This window comes from Podarcis cretensis, assembly GCF_951804945.1.
Source record: "Podarcis cretensis genome assembly, chromosome: 8".
NCBI lineage: Eukaryota > Metazoa > Chordata > Lepidosauria > Squamata > Lacertidae > Podarcis > Podarcis cretensis.
In genome coordinates this window covers 38,119,388-38,145,033 of record NC_137177.1, presented here as the reverse complement: position 1 = coordinate 38,145,033, position 25,646 = coordinate 38,119,388, and the positions used below count along the sequence as shown (strand labels likewise).

Here is a 25,646-nt window from a genome sequence, read left to right as displayed (position 1 = left end):
CCTGTCAGGTGGCCACCTAAACCCTGCTTACAAACTTCCAATGAAAGAGAGTCCACCATCTTCCAAAGCTGTCAATCCCACTGTCAAACAGCTCTTACCATCAAAAAGTTCGTCCTAAAGCATAGTCAGAATCCCATTTTCTTGTCATTTGAATCCATTGGTTTGGGTTCTACCCTCTGGAGCAGCAGAAAACAAGCTTGCTCCATCTTCCATGTGACAGACCTTTAGATGTTTGGTGATGGGCATCCTATCATCTCTCAGTCTACTTCTGCAGGCTAAACATCCTCAGCTCCCTCAATGGCTCCTCCTAAGGCTTGATTTCCAGACCTTTGAGCCTCCTGGTCGCCTTCTTCCACACATGTTCTAGTTTGCTAATATCCTTCTTAAATTGTGGTGCCCAAAACTGGACACAGAACTTCAGGTGGGGTCTAACCAAGGCAGAATAGAGCAGTACTCTTACTAGACTTGATGCAGTGTAGAATAGCTTTCTTTTGCTGCTGCATCATACTGTTGACTGATGTTAAGCTTGTGCTCTACTAAGACCCCTAGCTCTTTTTCACATGTACTACTGGCAAGCAGGTATCCCACATCTTGTATTTGTGCATCTGATTATTTCTGCCTAAGAATAGAACCTCACATTTGCCCTATTGAAATTCATAGTGTTAGTTTGGGCCAATTCTTCAATCCATTAAGGCCATCCTGAATCCTGATTCTATCTTCTGCGGTATTAGATATCTCCCCCCCCCCCACAAGGCTCTATCCAGCCCCTGTCCCCCCACGGAGCAGCAACAGCACCATCACATCAGGAACTGGGGCTAACCTTTGGACATCCTCGCAAACACACCGACTTCTCGTCCGGATATTTCTCCAGACGCTGAGGGCCTTTGCTGGAAGATTTGCGGAAGACGAGCCAACAACGCCGGTAAATCTGAGAGGGAGAAGGAAGGAAGGAAAGTAAACACCAGGGGAAGGGGGCCTGCTCACCCAAAGAATTAAACACCCACCTACAAAGAACACAAGTGAATCAGCCCAACCCTCCCTGTGCAGTCAGGAAGCTCACTGGGTGATCTTGGACCAATGACAGTCTCTCAGCCCTCAGCTAACCTACCTCACAGGCTTGTGGTGAGGATAAAATAGGGAGGAAGAGGCATCAGCCTCCCCTCCATTTTACCTCCAAAGTATCGTTAGAGTTTTATTGTGGTTGTGTTCAGCAACATATTATCAACACAATAATAGGGCATGTGGTGCATTTATTCTCCTCTGTAGACGTTCTGCGATACTTTCCCAGTGCCACTGCATTATTGCCACCCTGAGGGGCTACAGCAGAACAAAAGCAGGACAACCCCCACCCGCAAACCAAGAACCTCTCTGGTCCAAACGATTATGGGATTTCAACAGGAAAATACAGCATATGCTCTGATTGGAAATGAAGCAGGATCTTTGCCCCAAAACATTTGCTGGAGCAAAGAGTATTGAAAGTGGAGTCACATGTGACTGCCCTGATAGCATCATGAGCACAAATCATCATGAATGTGCAATAAAAAGATGCCTTTGGGGGTCCCATGCAATCCATTGATACCCAATAACGTGAATATTGTTGTAATTGCATCTAGTACTAGTTAACACCATAATGAGGAACTAGTCGCAGACTGCAGAAGATACAGACAATACATTTTATGACCGACCACCTCTCTGCTGCAGATTGTTCCTGTAACAAACAGAGCTGGTTTATTGTTGAAGGCATTGTGACAGCCTGAAGGCACCCAAAATCAGTGCTGGCATTTGTTAGATTAAAACTAGTTCACTGATCAGTCAAATATTTCCAAAAGCTGTCAAATATATGAAGTGACAATGCACGGAGAATGAATATCACCAAATCTTCCACACACCCTGCCAAAAAAACAAAACAACACAGTGCACTGCACCATCCTCTAGTGGACTCTGGAATTTAACCTCTCCTGAAAATAATGTTCAGAGTGGTTTAACAGTTTTCCTAGGAAACTTTGGGAATTGTAACTTTGGGAGGGAAACAAAGGTTTCCCAACAATTTTCAGCACCCTTAACAAATGACAGCTCCCAGAATCCTTAGGAGACCCCTATTCCTTTCCACAAAGCTACAGTACTCAGAATGGTTTAATAACCAATACGTCTTCTTCCCAGGAAACTCTAGGAATTGTTGCTCTAGAAAAGGAATAAGGATCTCCTAAGAACGCGGGTTAAGGGACGCGGGTGGCGCTGTGGGTAAAAGCCTCAGCGCCTAGGGCTTGCCGATCGGAAGGTCGGCGGTTCGAATCCCCGCGGCGGGGTGCGCTCCCGCTGCTCGGTCCCAGCGCCTGCCAACCTAGCAGTTCGAAAGCACCCCCGGGTGCAAGTAGATAAATAGGGACCGCTTACCAGCGGGAAGGTAAACGGCGTTTCCGTGTGCGACTCTGGCTCGCCAGAGCAGCGATGTCACGCTGGCCACGTGACCCGGAAGTGTCTCCGGACAGCGCTGGCCCCCGGCCTCTTGAGTGAGATGGGCGCACCAACCCCAGAGTCTGTCAAGACTGGCCCGTACGGGCAGGGGTACCTTTACCTTTAAGAACTCTCAGCCGCTTAACAAACTACACTTCCCAGAATTCTGGGGGGGGGGGCATGATGGTTTAAAGTGGTATCATAGTGCTTTACCTAATTGGTGCACATGCAGCCTAAGCCTCTGATGCCTGCACTGGAAGCATTATTGTCCATCTGGACAAAGGGGAAGGACAGATGTTTCAGAGGCAAGGTGGGTGAGGGAGGAAGAGGTGATGCTCAGGCTGGGCGAGTGTGGAGAAGGCCAGCCAGCGTGGAAGAAGACGGAAGACAACAAAGGCTCTGGAGGAAGCCATGAGCCCAGGAGAAGCCTCATTCCCAACAGGAAGGGGCTCTGAAGGTTTGTCCTGGGGGACAGCAGACCCTGAGGCAGAGCTCACAACAAAGGACAACCCCGGTGAACGATGGCTGGATACAGATTGCCAGTGGTTCAGGTCTCCAAGTCAGCAGATGGCAGATGCAGACTAATTAGACTGGGGCCTAGGAGCCGGAGGAAGGAATAAAGGGAACAGTCATCCCACACACGAGACAACAGCAAGGAGCTGGACTCAGCAGAGAGAAGACTGAGAGGCACAGCTCTGGAGAGCTGTCCTACCAAAACTGTGTGCGTCTGCAAAGATTCCTCGCAGAGATATACTGAGGTGGCTGCAGCAGACTTTGTGAATTTAGTCATAGCATTTATACTTCTTTTAAATACGGAGTCAGGGTCACCTTTGAAACATGCAATAAATGAATATTCAGTAAAATTGTAAAATTAAACAAAGCAGAAGCAGTGCCCAGCAGAGGCTGAAATCAGATAATATTTGCTTGCTCTCAAAATGCAAAAAGCCACAACAGAGTCAGGCAAGAAGCCCTATGAAAGCTGTTCAAACTATGAACACCACCACTGTGAAAGACCCACTTCACATCCGAAAGGGGCCCCTGAAGTGGACTTCGCATGGAGGGAGACATACAATAAAGTCCAAGCCTATAGGATGTAAGCAACCTGGGGTGTTTCAGGGTGTTTTTTGTTTTAAATGGGAAAGCATTTTCAAAACAACAAGAACACATTGGCTATTAATTTGTTTCCCAGGCTCAATTTATTGTAGCTGGTCAGGAATAAGACTGGAATCATAATGTGATTTGATCAACTTGCTATAGCCAGCACCTCTGGCAGCCACACTTTGCCCCCAAATATGTTTCCACTTCCTTCAAAGGCAGCCCCCATGTAAAGTGCATGTCTTGGGACACCAGCATTCACTAAAAATGCCTCTCTAAGATCAGACTCCTGGTTAAGTGTGGATGTAGACATCACCAGATGTTCAGACCTCCCAGTGCTGTCTTTCCTCCCTCAATGTCTTCCTTGGACCATCTAATTTAGCCTCCCCCAGCCTGGTGGCCTCCAGATGTTTTGGACCACAACTCCCATCAGTCCCAGCCACCACAGTCATGCTGGCTGCGGCTGATGGGACCTGTATTAGAACAACATCTGGAAGCATCGAGGTTGGGAAAAGCATGCCATGACATCACTAAATACTACTACTAGTAGTAGTAATAATAATAATAATAGTACGTATGCATGCATGCATGTATGTATGTATGTATGTATGCCAAAATAGCTTCCAATGGTGGGAGGTGGCTTGAAATTATTGGTTAGTAGAATTCAGTGGCCACCATCCCATTCTGCATTTATTATGTGCAATTTTTCCAAGCTAAGGTAAACCTACAGCCCTGGGCAGAGACTCTGGAGCAGCTCAAGTATCACTGTTTGGCCTCTACTCACACATGACTTTTTCTGGAACCGACACCACGAAGTCAAGCAAGTTAACCTGCATGGCAAGAGTCATACTGAACAGCAAATGATGCCATCTTTGAGTAAATGGCTGCCCTCCAGGGGAAGGATGACAGCCTGTACTAGCAACTCTATCCTGGACAGGGCCTTTGCCTGCTTGTCAGTCCACACCACAGAGATAGCAGTATGATCAGTGGTCAATTTCTAACAAGGGATGCCAGGGGCCCATCTCCCCAGTGAACCAACAACCAGAGCCCTGGGACTGTGGGGTTGGTTGCAGTCGCTCAAGGTTAAGAGAAAGGCTCTCAAAGGTGTGTTGCCTGCTATTTTAATTACTGTTATGACTCTGAGTATTCCTGGGCAGAGCATTTGTGGGCTCTGCTGCACTTTACACCTCAGATATCATTCCACAGAGCAGTGATGCGGCCCAGAGCATGCAGCCAGGGAAGGAGAGTGGCCGGCCAATGATCCAGCGTGTTTGAGAGGCCCTACAAGCAGGTGAAGTCCCCCAAATTGGCCTCCTGCACCATCATCCCCATCAGCTAATGGGAGCCAGGGATGCAACCAGAGCAAGAAGCCCTTTCCAACTCTGCAGCAGCGTATCCGAACACTGGGGAAATCGCTGCTGTGCCGACGACGAATCCCATTTTCTCTCTGCACCAGCACAGCAATGCTGCTGCTCTTCTGGGAGAGACAGAGAGGAAGGGGCTGCCTCCAAATGAGCAAGTCCTTCCCAGCAGCTGGCGGGGGGGGGGGGCAGAGAAGGAAAAACAGCTCCTGCCTAACAGCTCCCTTCCTGCCCTCCTGCCTCCCTTGGGACTCCCCTACTTGTCACAACGCCAGTGTTAATTACAGCGCCGCCACTTAATTACCAGCAGAAGGAGCAGTGATGGGCTGCAGCAGTGGTGTGGGCACCTCAGAGGGCCTCACCCACCCCCTTTCCCATTTCCATCTAGCGGGTCACCTGCCCTGGGTGGTTCCAGGGCCCTTTGCTGCACACCTGATCCTGCCCAGACTCAACTCACCACACGATTTGCATGGTGGGAAAGGCAGTCTGGCCTTGCCCGCCTCCTTGCTCAGTGCTGGCCTCTTTTCTCCCACCTCCCACCTTCCTTCTCTTGTGTTATTAGCATGAATTTATACAGTGCACAGCCCCAGCTCTCCTGCAGTTTAAGAGGCAGGCTAATGGGGATCTGTCTCCTTCAGCAACAGCAACGTCCAGGCAAAAGGGGGTGGAGGGGGAGGAAAAGGAATGAAGCTCGTACCCTGCTTTAAACCAAGCAAATGCATTAGGCTCGGTGATCTCTACACTGAGAACATAAGAAGAGCCTGCTGAATCAGACCAATGGCCCACAAAGTCCAGTATCTTGCTCTCACGGTGGCCAAACAGATGCCTGTGAGAAACCTGCCAGAAGGATCTGAGCACAAGAGCCCTCTCCCTGCCTGCAGCTTCCAGCAACTGGCATTCAGAAGCACTGCCGTCTCTGACTGTGGAGGCAGAGCACAGCCATTGTGGCTAGTAGTTATCGATAGCCCTCTCCTTCATGAATTCTTCTGATCCTCAAAGCCATCTAGGCTGGTGGCAATCACTGCCTCCAGTGGGAGGGAGTTCCGTAGTTTAATGATGCGCCTCGTGAAGAAGCATTTTCTCCCAGAAAAGTAACATTACAGTGGTACCTCTGGATATGAGCGGGATCTGTTCCGGAGCCCCGCTCGCATCCAGAAGCGAACGCACCCCACGTCTGTGTGTGCATGGGTCGCGATGCGTTGCATCTGCGCATGCGCGTGACGTCATTTTGACCATCTGTGCATGTGCGAGCGGCGAAACCCAGAAGTAACGTGTTCCGTTACTTCCAGGTCACCATGGAGCGCAACCTGAAAGTGCTCAACCTGAAACAACTTCAACCCGAGGTATGACTGTACTACCTTTTTGCAGTGCAGATGAGAGAGCCTCACAATGCTTGGACTGGCCCTCAGGCAGAGGCTAATACTTGAGGCAATTAATTCCATACATTAATTATGCACCACCTCACATTGGCTGGCCTGGATTCTTGACAAGGAAAACGCCTCCGCCCCAACTACTCTCCGCAGTGGAGCTGTAGACATTTTGGCTGACCAGCTAGCCCAGCCCACAAGGGTCGTTGTTCCTCCCGCAAAACATTCCGGAGCAGGGGGACCATGGCAGATGTGAGCCAAAGGCGTCTTCGGGGAGGAAGCCCTGTGCAAAATGGCTGCATTCGATGGGCTGCCTTGAAGAGGGGAGAGCAATGCTCCTCTGCTGTTCTGGAAGATACCTAACGAGCCCCCTGGGAGCCCAGCGCCTGCTCGGCACGTAGCATGGCTTCCTGAATGCACGTTCCATGCGGCCCACCTCCAGCACATCCCTGACGCTTTCAAAGGAGGGCCTGCTCTTCAAAGGAAGCGTCTCCACCACGGAGCGGCCTAAGGGAGGCAGGCCCAGACAGGGGCTTCAAAGCCTATAGCACTCGCCGCCTGTGAGGCTTGGAGGGGCTACAGGCAAAGTCCCCACCCCCCCCACAGGTCATCACCACAAAGGAGCATGATGTGGACAGGGCCATGCAGGAAGCTGAGCAGCTCTGGCTATTTCCTGGTCTTTCTCACCTCAGAATGCAAGACTCTCACACTCAGCCTCCCGGGCAGGTTCGCAGTTTAATATTTATTTATTTAGTATTTACCGTATTTTTCGCCCTATAGGACGCACCATCCCATAAGGCGCAACTAGTTTTTAGGGGGGGAAATAAAGGGGGAAAAAATTATTTCCCACCCAGGCGCGGGGCTGGGGTGGGGGAAGCCCGAGCTTCCCCCAACCCCAGCCCCCAAACAGGCAGCTCTCTGCAAGCCGTGGGAGCCCAGCGCCGGCTCCCGCTGCTTGCGGAGAGGTGCACGAAGCCTGGACGCACTGAGCTCAGCGCGCCCAGGCTTCAAAATGCAGGCAACTCTCCACAAGCGGCGGGAGCCCAGCGACGGGCTCCCGCTGTTTGCGGAGATGTCCGCGAAGCCTGGACGCACTGAGCTCAGCGCACCCAGGCTTCAAAATGCAGGCAACTCTGCGCAAGCAGCGGGAGCCCGTCGCACCCCATAGGACGCACACACATTTCCCCTTCATTTTTGGAGGGGAAAAAGTGCGTCCTATAGGGTGAAAAATACGGTATTTATCGCATTCCCGACCCACTGTTTTCTGCAAGGAACTCGAGGTGCCATACATGGTTCTCCCTGCTCCTCACTTAATCCCCACCACAATGTTGCAAGCAGGGCTTTTTTTCAGCCGGAACTCACTGGAAACTCAGTTCTGTCACCTCTCAGTTGGGCACCATTTGCCATTCTAAGAGAACGAGGGAGGTGTTCACGGTGCTAGTGGTTCCTTTTCACCGGTTATCTAAATAAAGCTAATGTGGAGGGTGGTCCAAAATCAGACTCTGCTCTCTCTCTTCCCTACCATCATAGAACCATCCTTATCCTGTGAACTGCCCTGAGGGTATAGAGCGGTATATAAATTCAATAAATTATTATTATTATTACAATTATTATTATTATTATTATTATTAACAACAGCAGCAGCAGCAACAACAATATGATGCCCACTCTTTCTGGAGCATTTGTTCCAATTTGTTTGCAGGGACATCAGACGTCTTCCCATGTCCATAATTATCTCCCCCTGCAGCTTTTTTTAAGTGTTTTCCCCTGCCCATTTTCTTCTTCTTCTTAAGTGGATTTGTTCCATCAGGAAGCTTTAATCCCCTTTAATTGTGCAAACCTAAATTCCCATTATGCAGCTGAATCCCTCCTGTAAAACAGCACATGCTTAGCTCTCTGTCTTGTTGAAACCAATGAGATTAAATTTAAAAAAAAATACTTGATTGGACTGCTATTCATAAAGAAATACAGTTTTTGAGGGTTGCAGCAAGAGATAAAGTTTGGAACACCAAGGGCTATTTTCTTGTCTGCTAGGTGGGCAGAAGAGGATAATGCGGGGCTGGAGCCCCATGTTAGGTTTCCTTCCCCTAAAAAAAAAGAGCTGGATGCAAATAGCTATCTCTGCCAAATGATGCCTTGCAAAAAGAAAACACTGATGCATTCATTTGTGATCAGGGCCAGCCTTACCGTTGGTAAAAAGAAGAAGAAGAGTTTGGATTTGATATCTCGCTTTATCACTACCCGAAGGAGTCTCAAAGCGGCTAACATTCTCCTTTCCCTTCCTCCCCCACAATAAACACTCTGTGAAGTGAGTGGGGCTGAGAGACTTCAAGAAGTGTGACTAGCCCAAGGTCACCCAGCAGCTGCATGTGGAGGAGCGGAGACACGAACGCGGTTCACCAGATTACGAGTCTACTGCTCTTAACCACTACACCACACTGGCTGTGGTAACTTAAGTCAGCCAATGCTAGGAGGTCAGGGGGAAGAGTGACCATTTACTGGCCATTCCTCCTGAGCCCCCTTGTTGGTCTCCTCTCCTGGAGGGTGCAGCTGTGTGCGCAACATAGCCTGCCCTACTGTAGCTCCTAAGCTATACAGTGGTACCTCGGGTTACAGACGCTTCAGGTTACATACGCTTCAGGTTACAGACTCCAGAAATAGTACCTCGGGTTAGGAACTTTGTTTCAGGGTGAGAACAGAAATTGTGCAGCGGCGGTGCGGCGGCAGCAGGAGGCCCCATTAGCTAAAGTGGTACCTCAGGTTAAGAACAGTTTCAGGTTAAGAATGGACCTCCAGAACAAATTAAGTTCTTAACCAGAGGTACCAATGTATCTGCTGTCCCCTGTACAGTGGAGGAGTCTGTTCCTTTGAGGGTGGCCATGTGTCCTACTATACAATCATTCCCTGGACATCAGACACATTGGACACTGGGTCAGTGTCTTCTACACTACAGTGAGATGTACTGCATTACTATTTAAATTATAGACATTATTCCTAAATGTGTATCTATGTCACCTGACCTCTGGGTGGCCGTGTCGCTGCTGCTTAAGAGGAGGTAGAGGAAGGGAAGTGCTTGCCTCCCCCTTCTACCTCCCAGGAAGCAGCAGCGACACAACCACCCAGAGGTCAAGCGAGGTCAAGCTGCCCCTCCACGCCATCCGCTATTAATCTGTGCATGCAAGTCAACATATGCAAATGTTATGTAAATCTGATTCCCATTATGCCCTCTTTTGCAGAAAATTATTTCCTCTTTTTTGGCCAATGCACAAGTGAGGCATACAGGTGCAATTATGTTTGTAAGTATGACCATCCAAGTCCCTTCACTAGTGCTGAAATTAAATTTTAAAGTGCACAAGTCATTCTAGCTGCCATCAATAATAATTGTATAATCAAGTTTAGGTTAGGTAAAGGGACCCCTGACCATTAGGTCCAGTTGTGACTGATTCTGGTTTTGCGGCGCTCATCTTGCTTTATTGGCCGAGGGAGCCGGCGCCGGTACAGCTTCCCGGTCATGTGGTCAGCATGACTAAGCCACTTCTGGCGAACCAGAGCAGCACACGGAAACACCATTTAGCTTCCTGCCAGAGCGGTGCCTATTTATCTACTTGCACTTTGATGTGCTTTCGAACTGCTAGGTTGGCAGGAGCAGGGACCGAGCAACGGGAGCTCATCCCGTCGTGGGGATTCGAACCGCCGACCTTCTGATCAGCAAGTCCTAGGCTCAGTGGTTTAACCCACAGCGCCACCCGTGTCCCCATCAAAAAAGTGCCAATTGGGAGGTTGGAACAACATTAAGATTTTGCTTTAGTTCCCTAAAATCTACAGGCCAAAATTGTGCTTCAGCACATCCCCCACCAGAGATGTGAATCACCAGGAGGGCCTAAGTAAGAAGGATGATTTTGATCCGACTTTTAATATCTCTTTCTCAGGTAAGGAGCAATACGGTCAAGAATCTCCTCCTGTTTATGAACAAATGGGGCTATTTAGAGATGGAATTGTAAGCTGAATGCTGTGACAAATTTCCCTTGGCACGATACAGAGTATCTGATCTGGTTATTTTTATTATTACCGTTTGCTTGCTTGTTTGATAATATGCTGCAACTGAACTTTTTGAAAACTAATACAAACTTAATTGAAATAAATAAGATTTAACAGCCTGGCCAGTGGGCTTCTGTATGTGGAAAGTGGGGCAGAGAGGCATCATGCCCTTTGTCTCAGGCAGAAAAATGCCTGGGGCCAGCTATGGCCTACACAGATATGGATTGCAATAACCAGACCGAAGAGCAGGCATGGTGAGGGCCTCCGTTCCTATCTTGCTGTCCATGCATGCCTGTTCTGTCCCCCCCCCCCCAATCCATATGTACATGCACACATTTTCTTTTAATGAATCCCAGCCTTTTTTCCACAGCCATATTTGCTGACAAAAAGTTGCACGGAGGAATTGGGGGTGGGGGGGGAGATGCCAGATTTCAAACCCCCAACAAAAGACATTATGTAGATATTTGCATAACAGTCTCCATACATTCCCTCAAAGGCAGCAATGCAGATTTTTTTAGGGGGGGGAATTGAATTTCCCTATGCAAGTTTGAGAAATTTTTATATGACAATCTGCATAGGAAAATTTTCAATCTACACTGGAAAACTTTCTGAAGCCCTTGAGAGCAATCTAATTTAGCTTTCTTTGCTTTACTTGTATTTAGTAAACACAGCTAAAAGCTTTGAGACCGCAAAGTTTGCCCGTTACCGTATTTCCAGCTGGTATCCATTCATTGTTACCAGTGAACTTATGAACTAATTAGCAGCCTCATAGCTGGCATTGCTTAGGGATTCCCAGAACGCCCCCACCCCCAAAACCAGTGCAGTTTTGAAATTAGTGGATAAAATTGGGCTTTTAGAATGGGTGGTATGTTTTTAATATATTTCCCCTCACTTGTTTTTAATGTATGTATGTGGGGGTTGGGGCTGGGGGTGGTAACTTCCTCTAGAGTTGCCATGGCAAGAAAAAAGTGACAACAACAACAGCAGCAACAAAAATAAATTCTCCGCTATGGCCAGCTTTGTACGAATGGCTTTCCTCTTGGTCTCCCCGGTTCCTCACATGAATGTTAAATGGAAGCTGCTGACCAGCTTTCTGGCCAAACCTGGCCAGTTTTAGCTCTCTATGTTAGAAACCCTGATCTGCAGTGACTCAGATATGGATGTGTACTTGTATATGAAGGAATAGTTCAAGAGGTGCGCTTAAGTATTTGGCTCCAAGTCATAAGCCACCATTTTCCGTCTGGATTTGCTCCTCAACAAGGATTCCACCCACCAGGGCTCTGGCAGGTAAACCAAAAGGCTGTAATAAGAAATAAAGTAGATATTGCAGTGGATCTTAAGGGCTAGTGCAGCCTTCACCAACCTGGTGCCCACTAGCTATTTGAAACAACAATTCCCATCGGCCCCAGGCAGCCAGCACACGAGGGTCAAATACTTGCTCATCCATGAAGGTTGCCTTGGGCAAGTCAGGCCAACTCACAGGTCTGCAGAGAAGAAGAAGAAAAGCCCTGAACTAATATGGCTGTGAGTTTCAGGCCTTGACATTTTCATGCATCGTTTCTGAAGAACTTTTCAGTGATCAGCAAAGTGGAAGACTTCCAGACAATCTTTTTTATCATGCATCATTCTTATTAAGTTCTGGCAGCCAATATAAATGTTTTTCCTAAGAAAAACTTTTTTTTCTCTTTACTGTTACTGAGAAATGCAATGTTGGAAGACAGACCTCCTAGTCAGCACTTGTAACATCACAGGTGAATATTTAAGGAATTTATTAAATGCTTATTTTAGTTTTAATATATATTTTTCTGTGTTTCAGAGGCTCCACTCTCAGACAACAACAACAATAACAGATACTGTGGGATGTGTGTGAAACTCCAGCAAGGCTATCCATTACACTAGAGTCTCCTCATCATGGTGATGGCCTGAAAGCAAAGATTTAAACCTCTCCACACAGCTAAGCACCACTTCACAGCACTGAGAGGAGAGGTGGCGCATGCCTGCGTGTGGGGTGTGTTATTTATGAGTGAGTGTGTGCCTGTGCACATGGCTTGCATGTGTAGCCGGTGTGCATGTTGTATGGAATAACTTTCTGACAGAATAAACTGACAGTGGAACAGGCTCTCTCACAAGGTGATGGACTCTCCTTTACTGGAGGTAAAAAAAAGAGAGAGAGAGGTTGGAAGGTTTCCTGTCAGGGAATCTTTAGTTGTGACTCCTGCACTGCAGAGGACTGGACTAGATGACTCCTTGGGATCCTTCCAACTCCACGATTCAATGATTTTGTGTGTGCCAAGTGTGTCGGGAAGGCTGCCACCAGTAAGGTGCGTGGCTACCATGCAATGCGTGCAAGCTAACTGCTGTGAGGTTATGTGGATTATTTCTGAACAGTGATTTTAATATCATTTTATTTCTTTGTTGGACATTATTCTCTCTCCTATTTAATTTTAAGCTTATAAATTAGGTTAGCTTTTTTGTACGGCTTTACACAATGTTGTTAGGTTGGTTGGTTGGCATCTGTCTTGTCTCGGGAGACAATAGAGGAGTGTGCCTTTGGGGGTGAGGGCAAGTGGTTAGAAGGCTGTGCATGGCCTGCTGTGGCTTGTAGAGACCGATGTGGGAGAGACATGTTTTGCTGCAGCTGTTGTATGGATTGATTATATATATGATTTATAGTGCTTTATTAATTCGTTGGAAAGCGGCATACAAATGATGATGGTGGGGTGAGATTGAGGAGGAGAGAGAGCCTGTTTGATGCGTGCCTGCATACATGTGTGTTGTCTACATGTGTGGAAAGTACATATGAGAGAGACAGACAGACAGAGAGAGAGAGAGAGAGAGAGAGAGAGACTGGCAGCATGCAGCTCTCTCAGAGGGTTGAACACAGAGGTCCTTAATTAATAATAATAATAATAATAATAATAATAATAATAATAGACACAGGTGGCGCTGTGGGTTAAACCACAGAGCCTAGGACTTGCCAATCAGAAGGTTGGCAGTTCGAATCCCCATGACAGGGTGAGCTCCCGTTGCTCGGTCTCTGCTCCTGCCAACCTAGCAGTTCAAAAGCATGTCAAAGTGCAAGTAGATAAATAGGTACCACTCTGGCGGGAAGGTAAACGGCGTTTCCGTGTGCTGCTCTGGTTTGCCAGAAGCGGCTTAGTCATGCTGGCCACATGACCTGGAAGCTGTACTCTGGCTCCCTCGGCCAATAAAACGAGATGAGCACCGCAACCCCAGAGTCAATCACGACTGGACCTATTGGTCAGGGGTCCCTTTACCTTTACCCCGCCCATCTGGCTGGGTTTCCCCAGCCACTCTGGGCAGCTCGCAACAGAATTAACGATAATAATAACAATAAAGCGATAAAACATTAGACACAGAAAGCTTCCCTAAACAGGGCTGCCTTCAGATGTCTTCTAAAAGTCAGATAGTTGTTTATTTCCTTGACAACTGATGGGAGGGCGTTCCACAGGGAGGGCGCCACTACCAATAAGGCCCTCTGCCTGGTTCCTTGTAACCTCACTTCTCACAGTGAGGGAACCATCAGAAGGCCCACGGTGCTAGACCTCAGTGTCCGGGCTGAACGATGGGGGTGGAGATGTTCCTTCTGGTACACTAGGCTGAAGCCATTCAGGGCTTTCAAGGTCAGCAACAATACTTTGAATCGTGCTCGGAAATGTACAAGGAGCCAATGTAGGTCTTTCAGAATCGGTGTTATGTGGTCTCTGCGGCTACTCCCAGTCACCTTCAAGACAAAGATAGATACTCTAGACCTACAGCAATACCCGGTCATTATCAGAAATTCCCCCACTCCCCACTGACCCACTCATTAGTTCTAGGCTGTGAACTCTCCTACAGCCCCCACCTCCCTATTTAATAAGGAAAAAGAAGCCGCTACAGCCGCGAAAAGTAGAGGCAGAGAAACCTCCTTCCCTCTCTGTGCAGTCAACAAACTTCCACGTCCTCTGCCTGAAGCCAGAGCTCCAATTTAAATGTCCTCAAATTGGAGCAGAGCCCTCAGGGGCACGGAGGCTGCTGGAGCAGAGCGGGGCTTTCGGAGAAGTCATGTAAGAGTCAGGGAGGAGGGAGGGTGCTGCTTTGGCAACAGGGCCCTGGGCCATGCCACCGTTTTCAACGGGCTCCCCGGAGAGTAGCTGCGCAAACCGGAGCTGGGCTGTGATGGAAAACGCTGCGCTCCGATGCCAAGTGAGCCTAGCGTAGCCACTTCCAGCTGGTAGGCAAACAGAGTCCTGGCCAACTTGGCATCCTTCAAGCAAGGGTGGGGAGAGGAGGGATGTCCAAGCACAAGTACACTGGTCCACAGACGCTCTTCCAGAGCAGGTGCTCTCCAGAAAGCCTCGCCAAAGCAGGAAAACAGATGGAGGCAAGAGAAGCTGTGTGGAACCAGACCCAAAGGTCCATCTAAGTCCAATGGTGGGACTGATAGGGCAGAAGGCAGGGAGGCCAAAAGTAGGTGGTGCCGGATGCAACTGATTCTAGTTTTATCACCCACAAAGATGGAGGAGAAGGAAGAAGTTGGCAGGCACTGCCACCTCTCAAACTGGTTGTAAATGAGACAGCAAGCAGGTGGGAGCTAACTGTGGTTGGTGGGGTGTTCTAATGGGCCAGTCTCCCCTAGAGTGGCCAGCCAGACACCTGCAGGAAGCCCCCACACAAGGTCTGAAGGCAACATCCTTCTCCTTTTGCTGGTTCATGGCAGCAGGTACTAAGAGGCTTCCGAACCTGGAGGTTGAATACAACCATCAGCAGATCTTCCTCCCTCCACTAAGCTGGCTATTTTACTCTATTTCTTTCTTAAAATATTTTTGTCCTGCTCTTCTCATGGCAAAGCCACCACTCAGGGCAGCTTACAACATTTGAGTTGCAGTTTTATTAAAACATATAAACACATCACCACCACCGATATAAAACAAAGCAGCCAAGGAGGCAGTATCAGGACCTGAACACAAAAACCTGATGTGCCACATGCTACAAAAATCTACCAGAATAAAAGTGTCCTTTGTGGCCAACAAAAAACTTGGCATGGAGGCGAGGAGAACTAGACTCCACAAGGCAAGGTGCTCCATAATCTAGGAGCAGCCACTGAGAAGGTCCTTATAGGGCAGTGATGGCAAACCTTTTAGAGACCGAGTGTCCAAACTGCAACCCAAAACCCACTTATTTATCGCAAAGAGCCAACACAGCAATTTAACCTGAATACTGAGGTTTTAGTTTAGAAAAAACAACTCTTACATTAACATATTTTGTCTTAAAAGAAAAACAAAATAACAGAGCTTTCAATGATACAAGGAAGCAATCCCAAGCACTTTCACTGATTTAAAATTATTTGGCAGAGAATTCCACACTTTAAGGATTTCATTTTGATTTTCACAAGATCTCCGCGTCGACGGGAATTCCCTGCTTTTAAACTCCAGCCCGGGCAAGCAAACGTTCTCGGCGTGGCCCTCTGAATATGTGCAGAGAGGCGCCTCCCCCATCATGCCGCCATTCCCTGAAAAGGCCCTGGGGGCTGCCCCACGTGCTAGCACAGGGTGTCCCGCTGCACTTGGCGGTGGTTGAGTTTGGTGAAGAAATACTTCAGCAACCATGGCACGGCGAGGATGGTGGGGTCCGGAGCCCCAGTGCCAGTGAGGGGCGATGAGGATGGGGCAGAGGCAGCTCTGCCTGGATACCTGGCGCTGGAACCAATGATGCCATCCTCCCCTGCCTGCACCTTCCATTGGCCCCGGCCGGAGGGTGTGTAAAGCCTCAACCTTGCATCCTGCTCCGGCCTCACAGTTTCCTGCACTGACCTGCCACTCACATGGCTCTCCGGCTGCCCAAGTTAAGCTGAGAACTCAATGTGCCACCCTCGCCTTCTGCTGGCTCTGAGCTGGGGCAACGGCACACGTGCCCACAGAAAGGGCTCTGAGTGTCCCCTCTGGCACACATGCCATAGTTTCGCCACCACTGTTATCAGGCCATCTGAGAACACAAGAAGAGCCCTGTTGGATTCGGCTAAAGGCTTATCTGGTCCAGCATAATCACAGTGGCCAACCGGATGCTTATGGGAAGCTCACAAGCAGACCCTGAGGACCCACTTGCTATTCCCAGCATCCTGCCCCTGACAGCAGAGCTAGAACGCAGCCACCATGGCAGGTAGTCACAAATTTTTCTAAGCCCCTTTTAAAGCCAGTAAGAACACAGGAGGCAGCAATATAGAATAGCTCAGTCAGTAGAGCTTGAGACTCTTAAAACAGGGTGGTGGGTGTGAGCCCCACGTTGGACAAAAGGAGGCTGCCCTGCAGGAGGTTGGGCTAGATGACACTTGTGGTCCCTTCCAACTCCACAATTCTATGAATATATCTTAAATTTGGGAAGGGGTTGAGTGTGGAATCACACATGGGCTTAAGCCGAGATGGGCATGTACATGAAGGCTTTGTTGGCCTCCTTGAGTCTGGTGCCCAGTTTGCATGACACCTTCCCCGCTCTCCTTGCACCTACATGGCAACAAATAATTTCTAAACACAGCTCTCCTGCAATGCATGAAAATGTTCCAAGTGTGGAGAGGGGCAGGGACACATGCACAGCCCTCACAGCCTCAGCCCCCCATCAGTCATAGACTTTTCCATGTGTTGCACAGGGAAGGTCTGCAGAGGACGTTTTACTCACTGTGGCTGAATGCAAGCGGACCCCGCCATGGGACTGGCAGCCCAGCTTTATCATGGATCTCCCATCTGATTGCTTGCATTCAAGCAAACTCAAGGAAAGCCCCAAACAGACCTTTCCCACTCAATACAGGGGAGGTTAGCGTTGATAGATATCCAATGAAGCTGAATGCTGGAAGATTCAGGGCACATAAAAGAAAGCCCTTCACACAGCGCAGAGCTAAACCATGGAATTCACCCCCATGAGAGGCAGTGATGGCCACAAACTTAGATGGTTTTAAAAGAGGATTGGGCAGATACATGTAGGAGAAGGCTATCGATGGCTATGAGCCACAATGGCTAAGTTCAACCTCCGCTGTTGGAGGCACTGTGCCTGTGACTACCAGTTGCTGGGAACTGCAGGAGGGCAGAGTGCCATTGTACTCATGTCCGGCCTGCAAGCTTCCCACAGGCATCTGGTTGGCCATTGTGAGAAGAGGATGCTGGAAGAGATGGGCCTGATCCAGCAGGCTTGTCTTGTGTCCTTATGATGCAAGTGCTGACCTTATTCAAGGCAAGGCTCTCCACGGGTGCTACAAAAGAACAGGGCTCTCATGTTGCTTCTGCAATGATTAGCCTTAGGCAGAGTCTTCTATTTGGAGCAGCAGCTCAGTCTCAAATCTGTTCTTTCTGCCTTTACTGAAAGGTGCCTCTTTATTTTAAGGGACCCAGTCCATTCCAAGAATCAGTTACTCCAATGGAACAGAGTCATAAGACTCAGGATACACACCCATCCTGGTTCTTTTACCACAACAGCATGCACAATAAAGGCAAATGAAGAACAGGAGGAGGGTATCAATGAGATGACAACAGCATGTTTTAAAGCAAGGATGGAGAAGCAGGTCTGAGGGACTCCCAATTCCCATCAGCCATGTTTTATTTATTTTTACATTTCTACCCCAACGTTCCTCTAAGGAGCTCAAGGTGGCATACACAATTCACCACCACCACCGTGGTATCTTCACAACAGTCCTGTGAGGCAGGTTAGGCTAAGAGATGATGACCGGCCCACGATCACAACTGGTGAGCTTCATGGCTGAGTGAGAATTTGAACCCCGGTCTCCTAGGTCATAGTCCAGCACCACTACACCACACTGGCTCTCATGGTGAGCATGGACAATGGTCAGAGATGATGCAAGTTCTACAACATCTGAAGGTACATGCCTACCCCACGTGTTTTAAAAGCTTTGTGGAAGCAAAACATTTACACACACACATGTACATGCACATCAAAGTTTCACAGGTTCAGCCCCAAGATGCTCCCTGGGAGAGATTGTGATGCAATAGCTGGGACTGGCCAGGACACCCAGTGGAGGCCTACACAGCAATCCTGTCATTAAACAGAAACACACCCATAAGTGGATCATTATCCTCCAAGGCTCACAGCAGGCAACAACTACTATTAACCCTCACAATAACCTTCAGTTGTAGGCTACCGAAATGAGAGATGGAAAACTTGAAACAGAGAGGCTTGCCCAAGGCCACCGAACCCAGGTGCCTCCTGTCCGAAAACTTCTGTCCTTTGGAAATCCACTCCCAGGCTTTCTGCATCCTTGCAGTCTTCTCCCCAGCCTTGGTCTCTACAGATGTTGTTGGGTACCAACTCCCATCATGCCAGCGGTCAGGGATGAGAGGATGCGCACAACATCTGGGGACCCAAGGCTAGAGAAAGGTGCTTCAAAAGAATCCTTCTCGTAACCATATTTCAAAATCCAAGTAAAGAAATCCCTTCATGTTGCATACAGAGGATCAGTTCAATGCCCCTTCAGAAAATATTTATTCCGAGGAGGAAATGTGGATTTCTTTTATGTGCAATCCAGAAATCTCTAGCATGGAGTTTAGTCACCCTGCCGATAGAAGATGGCTGGAAAAGAGAGAGGGGTGATCAATGCTTGTTCTGTGTTCAAGATGCCCCTGTTGCAAGCAGGGATATCAGGGATATCTCAGAGGCCCAGGAAAGACACACCCTAGAAGCCAAGATCCATAGATGCAACTGTGCCTGGAGCAAGTCTGCAGTAAGAACCCTTGAGAGAAGGGGAGAGAAATCTTGCTGGGGGTGGCTGTGCTCAAAGGAAGAGCCAGACCCAGTGTCCGAGTTGGTCCTCCTCATATGGGCCAGAGGTGCTCACGGAGAAAGTATCCACAACATGACTCTGCAGCTAAGCAGTCCAGATGGAACGAGGAAAACCTCAGTGCCTCTTTCCAACAATTTCCCTCTCCCCACCGTCACCCCACCCCTGCTGAATCCTAGCCCTCCTCTTTCCAAAGGCATGAGTGAAATGGTTAAAAATGTGTGTGAAATTGTCAGCTAAAATAACACAGCTTTTTAAAAAAATCAACACCAAAAACAAAGCAAACAAAAAATAACGAAGCCCTGCTGCTGATTGTGCTGATTTTGCCCAGCGACCAAAACCCAGCTGAGAGAAAAAGAATTCTAACTGCACTTGCATAAGCTGCTCAGCCACAGGCTCAGAGGAGTCTCTGGGGAAGGGAGTGCCACAGAAGCATCTGAAACAGGAGAACACAACCTGTCCACTGTAGCCAGGCAGAGTCAATCCGTACTATATTCACACGCACACAAAGGCAAAGAGTTGCTGTTTCTTTTATCGGCTTCAAGATCTGCAACCAGCTGTCAAGCTGGAAAGGAAATCCCCATGGCACAAAATGCAGACCACCACCCACCCAAACCCTTGCAAAACCCACCCAATCCATCAACTCTGGGGATGCCACGTCCACCAAGGCAACGCCAGAATTGACCAGCAATTGGCACCTCTGTTGCCAGGACTCAGGCAGAGCCAGTGGGGAGGAAGGTCCATGCAGGAGGGATGCCTAGAGGAGAGGCAGAGAGAGAGAGCTATGCTGCTCTAGCCAGAATTCTTCCACACAAAAGCACCGGGGTTTTTTTGCGCAATTTGCACCTGCCCGCATGCCTACAAAGGACGCCAGAGCCCACTCAGAAACAACAAGGCGGCATCTGCCGGCACTTACCCCCAATTTCCTACTCTTCATTTTCACGTATCCCTGTTTGACAATGTCGTTGAAATTCGTAGCCATGGCTCAGCTGCTGCCCAGCCAGGATCCACCTCCGCGCAGCCGAGAGGAGGAGGAGGAGGAGGCTCTTCCCGGTGGGGCTGGCTCGCCTCCCCCGCAGCAGCGCTGACAAATCTCTTCCTTCCCCTCCACTCTTCCTCCGCTGCTGCTGCTGCCACTGCTGTTCACCTGTTTTCAGACTTTGGCTGCCACTCCGGCCCTCTCCCCTCCCTTCCTCTCCAGCATTGTTCTAGTCGGGAGCTCCTCTCCGGCTGCTGAAAAATAAAAATGACAGATAGATTAGAGATTGTGACATCTTTCTCTTGCTCCGCTTCCCCCCTCCCTCTTTCCTGCCCTCTCCCCTCCTCCCCCCTCCCCACCTCGGCTAAACCATTCAGGAGAATCCAAGGTGGCTTGTGCAGTCAATTGAGAAAAAAAAATTGGAATGGTCCAGCTTTTAACCCACGAGATACTTTGATCCTAAATTCACAAAGGAGATCCTTGCACTGAGCTTGGGAATCAGGCAAGAATGCATTTTCTGAGAGAGAGAGAGAGAGAGAGAGAGAGAGAGAGAGAGAGAGAGAGAGAGAAGTCTATAATTTCAAAAGGTGCAATTAAAAGGGATTCTTCTACTTGTTTTGAGTTTTTAATTCTGCCTGACCAGACGGGCCTTTGAATGTGAATTGGGAAGCCAGGTTCCAGCAGAATGCTGCTGTCTTCTGTAGCCACATTCACACAAGACAGCTGCTTCGCAGGGGCAAACCTATTTTGCTTGTTCCACTGCTGCTTTCTACTCTCCTGGGACCCAGGTCTCCAATGGCCAGGTTGCCAACAGCAATCTGAAGCAGAGACACTGCTCAGTTCTCACCCGTCTGAGCTGTCAGTTGGGGTGAAGTACTCCCAAGTGCCCCCCTGCCCCAAATTATACCATTAAAAAAATCCAGAATTCCAGATGCTGTTGGACTACAACTCCCATCCTTCCTTACCATTGGTTTTGCTGGTCCAGGCTAATGGGTGAGTGTTAGAGTCTAGCAACACCTGGGGGGCCACAGGTTCCCCATCCCTGGTATGGGATAGACCCAATTTGAAGCAGGTTATAAGCAGGGACACGGGTGGCATTGTGGGTTAAACCACTGAGCCTAGGACTTGCCGATCAGAAGGTCGGCGGTTCGAATCCCTGCGATGGGGTGAGCTCCTGTTGCTCGGTCCCTGCTCCTGCCAACCTAGCAGTTCAAAAGCATGTCAAAGTGCAAGTAGATAAATAGGTACCACTCCGGAGGGAAGGTAAACGGCGTTTCTGTGCGCTGCTCTGGTTCGCCAGAAGCGGCTTAGTCATGCTGGCCACATGACCCGGAAGCCGTACGCCAGCTCCCTCAGCCAATAAAGTGAGATGAGCGCCGCAACCCCAGAGTTGGGCACGACTGGACCTAATGGTCAGGGGTCCCTTTACCTTTACCTTTATAATCAGGGCATTAGAAGGCTTTACAATTGAAAGTTGAAACTCCCACTACTTTTACCAGGCCTATCAACTAAATCCCAGGATGCTTATGTGCTCGAATCCTACTTGCAGGTTTCCCTTAATGGGCATCTGGTCAGGCACTGTGAGAAAGAATACTGGACTAAATGGGCCTTTCGTCTGATCTCCAATTCCACCGCATACCTTCTCCTCTGACCAGCAAACTCCAGCAAAACCTTTGCACTTTGTTGCTGCTCTTTGTTTCCAAACCGCTCAACCTACAGCTGAGTCGGCAGCTAAGCCTTAGGCAGGAAATGCGCAGGACTCGCCGGCTTGCTGAGTCAGCCTTCCCATTTCATGGACAGGCACATCGCACAGACATGTTAGGATTCCCGTCTGATAAGCAACGGAAACATTGCTGGCCACTCAGAAAGGTGGAGCTCTGAGGTCACACACAAACACACAGAGAGACCACAATGACCACCCTGAATCGCTAAGCCCCAGGATGTCGCGCTGGGTGCTGGAATTTTATTGCTGGCTCCAGTACAGACACAGTCCTGGACGCCAAGGATGTGTGGGCAGATCTGTGCGGATTGTGCTTGATATTAGATTTATTTCCTGGCCTGAGCCCACCCACCCCCAGCTCAGAGCATTCAGCACTGCTGTTTCTTGTTTGTCCTAACAGTGAACCTACAAGGCAGCGGTGGCTAACCTGGAGCCTTCTAGATGCTGTTGGACTCTGAACTCCCATCAGCCCTGGACAGCAGGGCCAGCGACTAAGAACTGTAATTGAGCAACATGCAGGGTGGCTCCCTGGCTGATTTGGGTTTGTTTTTTAAGAATGCAAATTTACACCAGGAGGCAGCAAGGACCTTAGGGCTCCACCAGAAGGAGCTGAGATGCCTCCGCTTCCTCTCTAGGCCTGCTGACCTTTTCAAGGATCTGCCAGGGCCTTCTTGCCAATCTCATCTCAGCCATGAAACAGTCACTGAGTGGCCTTAGGCAAACCACTCCTGAAATATTGCCATTTGCGAGCAGAAGACAGCATAAATGCGAAACAACAAGGTTTATTCTATGGATAACAACCATCTCCTCAGTGGCTGCACAGAATCCCCACCCAGTTTGCACAGCTGCTTCATTCCACCCTCCGGGAACCCTTGAAATCACACCTCCTTATTGCAAACGGAAGGGAAAAGCAGGCCACCTTATCCTACTAATTATTTAAAGAACTTTTACCCCACTCTTTAGCCACTTCTACAGTGACTTACAGCTCAATAAAACAAGAAGTTTCCTGTACTCAGGCTTATATTCCAAAGAGACACATCATAGAAGGAAAATGGAATAGGAGGGAGGAGGAAATGTGCAAGCTCAGGCACCAGTTCTGAGTTACAAGTTCATTTAGCAGGATGGAAACAGTTCAAAGAGAAGAGGAAACAAAACCTGCACGTGTTTCAACTGCATCAATGGACTATTGGCCCTGCACCCTTCCACTGCAACAGCCTGATAAAAATATACCAAGATGGAAGGGGAAAGAAACAGAGAGGATGTTTGCAAAATCATCTGGCAATTCCTCTAGCATCACTTTAAGCAAACGGCAGGAACTCTCAGCCTTTAGCATGACAAGGGCATGTAACAGAATATGCCATGGGTTCCCCATTGTTTCTGGGGTGCACATTTGGCAAAAGCAGAAACCGCCCTGGGCACCAGCACAAAATGGAGACTGTGGGGGCCTCCCAAGTCACAAAGACAAAAGCTTGCTCATGGTATTGAGTAAAACTATCCACAAACTATCCACAAAAAGGCAAAACAGTTTAGACAACCCTCCCCCCCCCCAAAAAAAAACAGGCAGCATGCCACCTCCTGAGAAACCAATACCCCCCTCCGCTGCAAACAAACAAGAAAACAGGCAAAATTCACCTGGCTATGTTCAGGCACACTGTTAAAATACATTTAATTGTCTTAATGATAAAACTTACAAATGAGAGCAATGCAACACTTAGCAATGGGGAAAACAAACTTACTGGGAGGTAGGTCTTATTTTTACATTTCTGTAATAACAATGTAAATGGCAATATTTTCTCTTTAATTTATTCATTGTACTATAGAGGGTTTTTTGTATTTTGCTTGTTTTGCTTTGCTATGTTGTTCCATATATCATTTCCTTTCCTTATATTTACTCTCCATTTTTGAAAATATATTTTTATAATTAACAAAACCAACCAAACAATAATAACAAGGCAGTACCACTCCTTCCATATGGGAAGAACTTACTGCCTAACCCTAACCCTCACCCCCACCCCCCTGTAGCTTACCAGGCAGGGTCTGTTTCAAAGGGTTTAGGCTTAGAGGGAGGATGGAATGAAAGGGACAAGAACGCCACTCTGCTCTTCCAGTTCTGGGCAGTCATAACCATAAAGCGTGCTTCTTGTGGGAAGGGAGCTCTAAATGCATGGAAGTGTTTTACAACGTCCAGACAACATTGTTGGCATCAAAATGCCAGCCTGTATCCCCCACCTGCTTAATCCCGACAAATCCTTTCTGGGGGGAAACAAACAAACACCTGTTGCAAATTTGCCCGCTTGCAACATCTCAGTCTCCTTTGCAAATCCAAACACAATCTGGAAGCACCCAAATATTCTTAGCCATCTCAGGCCATTAAGAGGGAACACAGTAGTGTCAGGGCCTCCTTCCAGCCACATGGGGGTTCCTGTTGCGAGGGCAGGGATGGTGGTTTCCATGCCAGCGCCACCCTATTCCCTCGCCACCCTTGTTGACAGCATTCTTTTCCATCTCAGAGGACCCAGGTCCCTAATGTGGAATACAGTGGTACCTCGGGTTACATACGCTTCAGGTTACAGACTCCACTAACCCAGAAATAGTACCTCAGGTTAATAACTTTGCTTCAGGATGAGAACAGAAATTGTGCTTTGGCGGTGTGGCGGCAGTGGCAGGCCCCATTAGCTAAATTGGTACCTCAAGTTAAGAACAGTTTCAGGTTAAGAACGGACCTCCGGAACGAATTAAGTACTTAACCAGAGGTACCACTGTAGATGAAGGGGACGCAGGTGGCGCTGTGGGTAAAACCTCAGTGCCTAGGACTTGCCGATCGCATGGTCGGCGGTTTGAATCCCCACAGCGGGGTGAGTTCCTGTCTTTCGGTCCCAGCTCCTGCCCACCTAGCAGTTCGAAAGCACCCCTAAGTGCAAGTAGATAAATAGGTACCGCTTATAGCGGGAAGGTAAACGGCGTTTCCGTGCGCTGCGCTGGTGCTGGCTCGCCAGAGCAGCTTCATCACGCTGGCCACGTGACCCGGAAGTGTCTCCGGACAGCGCTGGCTCCCGGCCTCTTAAGTGAGATGAGCGCACAACCCCAGAGTCGGTCACGACTGGCCCGTACGGGCAGGGGTACCTTTACCTTTACCACTGTAGATGAGGGCCAACTCAGCAACAAGTAAAAATAAATAAAATAGTCCAGTCCTGCTCCCTGGTAGCTTTGTCCCCTTGCCTCTACCCCCTTCCACTGTCTGCTTAAAAGCTGAAGAGGAGTAAAATATGCACTTGCTAAAAGGATCCCTCCCGGGGAGTAAATTTAAACCTTTGGATGGAGTTTCTGATGGGAAGAGCTGTCAACAATGGAACAAATGACCTTGGAAAGTGGCGGACTCTCCTTCCTTAGAGGTTTTTAAACAGAGGTTGGATGACCACCTGTCAGTGATTCCTGCATAACAGCGAGTTGGACTGGATTACCTTTGGGGGTCCCTTCCAACTCGATGATTCCATGAATTGACTTATCCACTCCTCACTCCATACACAGGATGGGAAGAAAATTGTTCGGTGGAAAAACCTGCCTGATTCGCTCTCTTAGCTTAAAAAACGAACACAGCAATATGTTCTCTTGCACATACAACAAACAAACACCCTCCTCTTATTTAAAAAGGCCTCCCTGCAACCTGGTGGGAGCTGTAGTTCAAAACGTAGGGAAAGGCACTAGGCTGCGGAAGGCCAGTTTACAAAGAGGGGGTCCAGCTAGCACAGTCGTGTTGTGATAAAAACTGATTGCCACACAAAGCCACAGAGATAGGAAATGCCCAGAGACCCACACAGCCTGAAATCCCTGCTAAAAATGGAGAGCGATTAGT

General features: G+C 48.7%; 1 protein-coding gene across 3 annotated transcripts in view; it reads right to left on the bottom strand.

The window, feature by feature from the left end:
• The window catches only part of DOK4 (docking protein 4), a 41,114-nt gene extending 20,707 nt beyond the window's left edge, over nt 1-20,407 (bottom strand). For all 3 annotated transcript variants that reach the window (XM_079988469.1, XM_079988467.1, XM_079988468.1), the window contains exons 1-2: nt 20,011-20,407; nt 821-928 (exon numbers count right to left, since the gene is read on the bottom strand). In XM_079988469.1, the coding sequence (XP_079844595.1) occupies nt 821-928; nt 20,011-20,076 (174 nt within the window). In that variant the 5' untranslated portion in view covers nt 20,077-20,407. The remainder of the gene's footprint in view (nt 1-820; nt 929-20,010) is intronic.
• Between the last annotated feature and the right edge of the window lie 5,239 nt (nt 20,408-25,646).